This window comes from Chiloscyllium plagiosum, chromosome 13, assembly GCF_004010195.1.
Source record: "Chiloscyllium plagiosum isolate BGI_BamShark_2017 chromosome 13, ASM401019v2, whole genome shotgun sequence".
NCBI lineage: Eukaryota > Metazoa > Chordata > Chondrichthyes > Orectolobiformes > Hemiscylliidae > Chiloscyllium > Chiloscyllium plagiosum.
Genome location: NC_057722.1, coordinates 67166938 through 67175417, shown reverse-complemented (window position 1 = coordinate 67175417; position 8480 = coordinate 67166938). Strand labels below are relative to the sequence as shown.

The 8480-nt window shown below is 45.4% G+C and overlaps 1 protein-coding gene across 3 annotated transcripts in view; it reads right to left on the bottom strand.

Annotated features, from left to right (window-relative positions):
• Window positions 1-927: 927 nt before the first annotated feature.
• Window positions 928-8480, bottom strand: part of LOC122556165 (glutathione hydrolase-like YwrD proenzyme) — a 65167-nt gene continuing 57614 nt past the window's right edge. For all 3 annotated transcript variants that reach the window (XM_043702678.1, XM_043702679.1, XM_043702680.1), the window contains exons 11-12: window positions 7350-7434; window positions 928-1511 (exon numbers count right to left, since the gene is read on the bottom strand). In XM_043702678.1, coding sequence (XP_043558613.1) covers window positions 1267-1511; window positions 7350-7434 — 330 coding nt within the window. In that variant the 3' untranslated portion in view covers window positions 928-1266. The remainder of the gene's footprint in view (window positions 1512-7349; window positions 7435-8480) is intronic.

The following is an 8480-nucleotide window of genomic DNA, read 5'->3' as shown; positions in this document are numbered from 1 at the left end:
AACGCCTTTTGTTGCATTAATAACTGGACTCAATCTTCACACAAACCCTGTGGTTTTTATTTTGGAAATCAAAACTTTTTCTAGCGACAAGGCTTTGCTCGAGCTTCGGACACTGAGGGGTGATCTGATACAAGTAAATGAGAGACGTAGATGGGGATGGATTGCTAGAGTTATTTTCCCAGAGTGGACATGTCAAATACCAGGGGGTTTGAGCTTAAGGTGAGAGGGGGAAAGTCTAAAAGAGATGTACAAGGTGAATGTTTACACAGAGGGTGGTAGGTGTCTGGAACGTTATGCCAGGAGAGATAGTAAAACAGTGACATTCAATGAGATCAATCTGAGATTGATAAACAATACAAGACAAATCCTGAGAAAGGGAGCTGATGGCCTAGTGGTTAATCCAGAGAACCAACTACTGTTCAGGAGACTTGGGCTTGAATCCTGTTATGGCAGACGATGGAATTTGAATTCAATTTAAAAGCAAACCTGAAATTGGCTCAGTGGTTAGCACTGCTGCCTCACAGCGGAAGGGACCTGGGTTCGATTCCAGCCTCGGGCAACCGTCTGTGTGGGGTTTACACATTCCCCCTGTGTCTGGGTGGGTTTCCTCCCACAGTCCAAAGATGTGCAGGTTAGGTGAATTGGCCATTCTAAGTTACCCAGAGTGTTCAGGGATGTGTAGGTTAGGTACATTGGGCAGGGGGAATGGGTCTGGGTGGGTTACTCTTTGGAGGGTTGGGCCGAAGGGCCTGTTTCCACACTGTAGGGAATCTAATTCTAAAAAAAACTACAAGCCGAACACTGACTGTAAAACTGTTGTCGATTATTGGAGGAATATCCATTTGGTTCACTAATGCTCTTTAGGGAAGGGTACTGCTGTCCTTACCTGGTCTGTCCCACATGTGACTGCAGATCCACAGCCATGGGGTTGACACTTAACTGCCCCCTGGGTAATCAGGGATGGGCAAATATTGCTGGTCTAGCCAGTGACACCAACATCCTGTGAACGAATTTTTAAAATTCCCAATCCTGAAACACACCTGCAGGATACATGTTGTTCGGCTATGTAAGCCAACACAAATTCACTGTAACGCAATTGACAAATTGGGGATGCTGCTTCTGCAGCATGAACCTTTACACCATGTGTTGTCTGTAACACGATTACATCGCCAACACTTCAAGCGCTGTTTCTAAAGCGCGATGTTTCTATAACGTGAGGTTGCACAAGAACACAACACATAGTGTTACAGAAGAACTGACTGCAGGTTAGTATCCAATTGCACACCCATCTGACCGTGGATCAGAGCCGGCCCATAATACTTCCTGGTCATCCTCAGCAATTAAGGCATGCTGCGATTCCCACCACGTTCCCTTGGTGATAATCTGGCCACGTCCAAACAGAGACCTTTCATGTCCTCTAACTGGCCAATGAACATTGTGACCTCTGGCTATCAGACTCTGTGCAGCAGGCTCAGAGATTCCCTCTTCCAGTGAGAGCTTCCAGGTACCACCTGCATTGAAAAAGACATTAGTTACCCAATGGCCAGCATATCTGCTTCGATCATTATGCAGCATGAGCACAATATTTCCTGCTTTCTCAAGGCAGCAGGCACAGTGGCACAGTGGTTAGCACTGCTGCCTCACAGCACCCGAGACCTGGGTTCAATTCCCACCTCAGGCGACTGTCTGTGTGGCGTTTGCACATTCTCCCCATGTCTGTGTGGGTTTGCTCTGGTTTCCTCCCACAGTCCAAAAATGTACAGGTTAGGTGAATTGGCCTGGCTAAATTGCCTATGGTGTAGGGGAATGGGTCTGGGTGAGTTGCTCTTCGGAGGGTCGGTGTGGACTAGTTGGGCCGATGGGCCTGTTTCCACACTGTAAGTAATCTAAAAAAAGGTAAAGTGGCCATAGGGCTGCTCTCTCATTAGAGAGAGGCAATTACTATTGCTTTAACATAAGGGTCACCACATTTCGGCCGAGGGAAGAATCATAGAGACACCCAGCACGGAAACAGACCCTTCGGTCCAACCAGTCTGTGCTGACCATAAATGCCAAACTAAACTAGTCCCACCTGCCTGCTCCTAGCCCATATCCCTTTCCTATTCATGTACGTATCCAAATGACTTTTAAACATTGTAATTGTACAAAGTTTGTGCGAAGATTTGTAGCTCAGGTGCTCGTTGTTGTGGTTCTGCTCGCCGAGCTGGGAATTTGTGTTGTGGATGTTTCGTCCCCTGTCCAGGTGACATCCTCAGTGCTTGGGAGCCTCCGGTGAAGTGCTTCTATGATGTTTCCTCTGGCATTTATAGTGATTTGTCCCTGCCACTTCCGGTTGTCAGTTCCAGTTGTCCGCTGCAGTGGCCGGTATATTGGGTCCAGGTCTTTTTGTGGGTTCCTCAGTGTGTTGTTTATCCTATTGGTGAACTGTGGGGTGGGGTCAAACTCCCTCTTTTGGTAGATGTTGGTATCTGCAGGTAGTTGTTGCGCTTTTTGGATGTACTCTGCTTTGTCCAAGATGACTGTCATTCTGCCTTTGTCTGCTGGTAGTATGATTATGTTCTTATCGTTTCTTAGTGCTTTTAGTGATTCCCTCTCCTTGGTGTTGAGGTCATGTGTTTGCCTTTTCCTTGTAATTAACTAGCCACGAAACAACATGACCAGCTATCCTTAGTAGCCACACACTCAGATGATAAGCAACATGAGTTCGACTGGGACAACACTACTATTACAGGACAAGCCAAACAGCGAACAGCCAGGGAATTCCTAGAGGCATCGCACTCATCCACAGATTCAATCAACAAGCACATCGACCTGGCCCCAATATACCGGCCACTGCAGCGGACAGCTGGAACTGACAACCGGAAGCGGCAGATACAAATCACTATAAATGCCAGAGGAAACATCACAGAAGCGCTTCACAGGAGGCTCACAAGCACTGAGGATGTCACCTAGACAGGGGACGAAATGTCTGCAACACAAATTCCCAGCTCGGAGAACAGAACCACAATAAACATTGTAATTGTAACCACATCCTTCACTTCATCAGGATGTTCATTTCACATGCCATTCACCTTCTGTGTAAAAGATTTGCCCCTCATGTCTTTTTTAAATCTCTCTCCTCTCATCTTAAACATGTGCCCTTAGTCTCGAAATCCCTATCCTAGGGAAAAGACAATAATCATTAACTCTGTCTATAGCTCTCATTATTTTATAAACTTCTATCAGGTCGCCTCTCAACCCCCTACCCTCCAGTGAAAATGGTCCCAACCTATCTTTATTACTCAAGCCTTCCATACCCAGAAACATCCTGGTAATTCTCTTCTGAACCCTCTCCAGCTTAATAACATCCTTCCTATAACCCGGCAACCAGAACTGGACACAGTATTCCCAAAAAGAAGCCTCATCAATGTTAACTGGTTGGAAAGGACAATCCGGCATTATAACATCAGTTGTTGGGGGATTGAACCCACTGTTGGGAATCACTCTGCATCACAAACCAGTTGTATAGCTTACTGAGCTACACTCCCTGTTCAGGCCTGTCTAGTGAATATATGCAATATCAAAGTCTACACTTAAAGAGTACTCTGGGCAAGCACAAGAAAAATGTCAAGCGCTAACCCATACATGCCAAGAAGACAGTTGGGAAAGGTCCCTACACTGGACGTGATGAGGGTACCTGAAATACCTCACGTTATTGCAACACATTCTCCCGCTGTTGGCTCTGCGCCATCCTGAACCTGAACAAAGATTCTGTGCTCCATCTGGTGGCAGATGTTGGTCAGTGCAGGTAAACCTGGGCATTCAGTTGCCGTGAGGAGGAGCATGGTCACTTCAACGGCACCCAGAGGTTATGTTTTCTTTTGCAGTTTTAAATTTATTTCATTTTAAGTTGTTTCATTTACCAATGTAGAAATTTAGCTAGTTAAAGTGCATTTATTTTCATTTTGTGGGATGTGGGCATTCTGGTTGGACCAGCATTTTTTTACTCGTCCTTAGTTGACCTCGAGAAGGTGGCAGAGAGCTGCCTTCTTGAACTGCAGTGGTCCACCTGCTGTGGGTTGACCCACAATTCCCTTACGAAGGGAATTCCAGGATTTTGACCCAGTGACAGTGAAGGAACGGCGATATATTTCCAAGTCGGGATGGTGAGTGGCTGGGAGGGGAACTTGAAGGTGGTGCTGTTCCTTCTCCCAGACGGACTTTTACCCACTCCTTTATCGGCCCAACTGTTGTTCTCTCTCTCTTTGGGCTCCATCTCAACCTATTGTGTACTCTTCACCCCTCCCCCCACTACTTCCTTATCATATATACCTATCTTTCTCCAAAGGTACAATCAGTTCTGAAGAAAGGTCACTTGACCCGAAATATTAGCTCTGCTTTCTCTCTCCACAGATACAGCCAGAGCTGCTGAGCTTGTCCAGCAACTTTTGTTGTTGTTTCTGTTTTCCAACATTCATGGTTCTTTGGAGTTTTTTTAAACAATAATTTAATGTTTATTTCTTTGTTAAGGATGGGCCTACTGAACTTCCTATGGGAACCTATGCTTCACTTAAAGCCTTTTCACTCAAAGGCACAATTTCCAGAAACTCAACATAACTTTAAGTGAATACACTTTACATTACACAGAGACAACTGAATACACTGAATACAGAGGATTTAGGCCATGGTTGTAGCACTGAAATCCTGGTAATAGTACTGAACTTGCTGGACTCCTAGCCAAGCTCTTCCAGTATAGCTACAACACTGGCATTGGCCTGACAATGTTCACTAGATTGATCCCAGAGATGAGGGGTTTGTCGCATGAAGAGAGATTAAACAATAGAGGCCTATACTCTCTGGAATTTAGAAGAATGAGGGGAGATCAAATTGAGGTATTCGAGATGATAAAAGGTGTGGGTAAAATAGACGTTGAACAGATGCTTCCCCTTGTGGGGCATTCTGGGATGAGAATCATAGTCTTAGGATAAGGAGGAGCAAAGTTAAAACAGAGTTGAGGAGAAACTACTTCACCTAAAGGGTAGTGAATCTGTCGAATCTGCTCCCCCAAAGTGCGGTGGATGCTGGGACAGTGAGTAAATTTAAGGAGGAGTTAGACAGATTTTTAATTGGCGAGGAGTTGAAGGGATATGGGGAGAAGGCAGGAAAATGGGGGTGAGGAGCATATCGGCAATGATCGAATGGCGGAGCAGACTCGATGGGCCAAATGGCCTAATTCTGCTCCTATATCTTATGAATTTAAGTGGAAAATTGCCCAGGCATGTCCCATCCACAAACAAAAACAGGACAAATCCAACCTGGCCAATTACCACCCGGTGAGTCACCTTCCAGTCTTCAGCAAGTGATGAAAGGTGTTGCCAAATTATACTCGCTCAGCAATAACCTGCCCACTGATACTCAGTTGTAGCCTTGGTACAACTTGGGCAAATGAGCTGAAGTGAAGTGTGACTGACCGTGACATCAAGGTTACATTTGACCAAGATGGCAACAAAAAGCCCTAGCAACACAGGAATCAATGGGCATCAGGGAGGTGGGGGGAGGGGACTCTTGACTAGCTGGAGTCATACATGGCACAAAGGAGGATAGTTGTGGTTGTTGAGCTGCAGAATATCCCTGCAGGAGTTCCTCGGGGTTCAGTCTTGGGCCCAACCATCTTCAGCTGCTTCATCGCTATCACAAGGTCAGAAGCAGTGATGAATATCATGTACAACTTCTGAGATCCAAAAACAATCCATTTCCACATGCAACAATAATCCAAGCCTCAGGCTGGTGAGAGGTAAGTAACATTCATAACAAACCGAAAGAAGTGCAGATGCTGGAAATCAGAAACCAAAACAGAAATTGCTGGAAAAGCTCAGCAGGTCTGGCAGCATCTGTGGAGACAGAAATCAGAGTTAACGTTTTGAATCAAGTGACCCTTCCCCAGAATCTGCCACAAACAACATTTTGGGGATTACTGTTGACTGAAACTGAACTGGATCATTTGTAATAATACTGTGGGGCTACAACAGCAGGACAGAGGCTACAGCAAGTAACTCACCTCCTTGACTCCCCAGAGTGCATCCATTATGTACAAAACACAAGTCTCAAGTCTGTTAGAATACACCCCAATTGCCTGGATGAGTGCAGATCCAACAACACTCAAGAAGTATCCAAGATAAAACAGGCATGCTTGAGTGGAACCACATTCAACATTCACTCCCTCCACCACTAGCACTCAGTGGTAGCAGAGTGGACCATCTACAAGACACAGCTGTAGCTTCCTTATCCTCCAACCTATCACCTCGTAAGACAAGGGCAGCATCGTCATCCACACTCCATATTCTTCAAGTTCCAAGCCACACACCATCCTGACTTGCAGCTAGTTCCTCGTTCCTTCAGTGTTGTTGGTCCGAAATCAGGAGCTCCCTTCCTAACAGTGCTGGAGGTATATCTGCTCCAGACAGACTGCTGTAGTATGAGAAAGCAGCTTGCCACCACCTTTTCAAGATATGAACAATAAATACTGGTACAGCCAGCGAAGGCTACCTTCTGTGAAAGAGCAAAGAAAATAAAAGACGTTGAATCACTTTTCCAATGACCAATAGCCATCTCCCACAAGTCCCCTAAACCCAGGTCTCTTTGCAAACTGTCAATGATGAAGGGACCCGACATGAAATCTGAGATGGAAGGAAATGCAAAACCCATATCCGGCAGTAAACAAAAAGCAGTTCTTCTGGAGAATTGTGCTGAGATATCACCAGACTCTCATCCATAGACCCTGAATGGCTCAGCTGCACAGATACACAATTCGAGCATAGTCTGTGTGCTAAATGGAGAACCATTTCATTGTATAGCACGAGGAACACCATCAAATTAAATCAATCAGAGAACACTCCTACCAAGAAACAGGACACTTGGTTCATCAGGTCCTCCAGTCTGATCTCAATCATCTGTAGGATAATGACCAACAAGTGCCCCTTCCTCAACCTACCTCCCTTCACCCACCACAAACATCCAGAGAAGCTGTTGGTTTACCTTCTGCCCAATGATGCTCTGATTCAGTGATCAGTGGACCAGAGTCACCCTGACAGGATTTCATACGTTTCACACTTCAATTCCAATGCAGACCAATTGAAACTTAACCATAAGACAGTAGGCCACTGGTCCCATCGAGAATGCTCCACCGTTCAACGCGATCATGGCTGATCTGATAATCCACAGATCCACTTTCCCACCTTTTGCCCATAACCCTCAATTGTTGAAAAATTAAGACTCTGCCTATCTCAGCTTCGGATGCATTTAACGACCCAGCTCCGACTGCCCTCTGCGGGAACTGAAAATAATCCAGTCATCCCAAGAAAAGGAAATACCTGACTTCTCGTATTCCAAACAAAAGCGAGGAGCATCCAGTGCTTCTTGTGGACTCATCCCGAACTCCAGCATGTTAAGCAACACCTGGCAAATAAGGAAAAGAGTTTGGTTCAAATGGCCAAGATCAATCCTCAAACCTCAAGATGTCTCTTGATCCGAGTATCTCAATTTAAACTGGTTGGTTACTAATGCAACACCCTAAAACTAGAGGGCATAGGTTAAAGGTGAGAGGGGAAAGATTTAAAAGCAACCTAAGGGGCAATTTTTCCACAGAGAGGATGGTGCGTGTATGGAATGAGCTGCCAGAGCAGGTTGGTACAATTACAACATTTAAAAGGCATCTGGATGGGTATATTAATAGGAAGGGTTTGGGCCAAGTGCTGGCAAATGGGACTGTATTAGGTTAGGATATTTCATTGGCGTGTACTGAAGGGTCTGTTTCCTTGCTGCACATCTCTATGACTCAATGATAAATAAAGAAGACAGAAAGGAAGATGGTTCTGTCACAAGAACAGAGGAAGGGGAGGAAGCCATTCAGCCCCTGCCATTCTGGACCCAGAGCTAATTATCTACCTCAGTGCCATTTCCCCTAAACCTCTATCTCTTGATAACATCAGTATCTAAAAATCCATTGATCTCTACTTTGAACTTACTTGAACAATAACTGGGCTTCAGTGGCTGTTCCAAACACTGGAACTATTTCTCGCCGGGTAAATCCTCTCGAGATGTACATTTACTGGTTCCCTTGGTATGGTATGTAATGAGCACCATCTGCAATGTTCTTGCTACAGCAGTAAATACAGCTCCTACACTACCTACAGTGAGGGACTCTGTCACTTAGATGGTTACTGAAAGGGCCCTATCTGCTCTCTATTTACATTTCAGTTCTGAAAAGCAGAAGACTGCATTTTGATGCTATTGCCATGAATCTAAATTAGAGTCATAGAGCCGTACAGCATGGAAACAGACCCTTTGGTCCAACCTGTCCATGCCGAACAGATATCCCAACCCAATCTAGTCCCACCTGCCAGCACCCAGCCCATATCCCTCCAAACCCTTCCTATTCATTTACCCATCCAAATGCCTCTTAAATGTTGCAATTGTACCAGCCTCCACCACTTCCTCTGGCA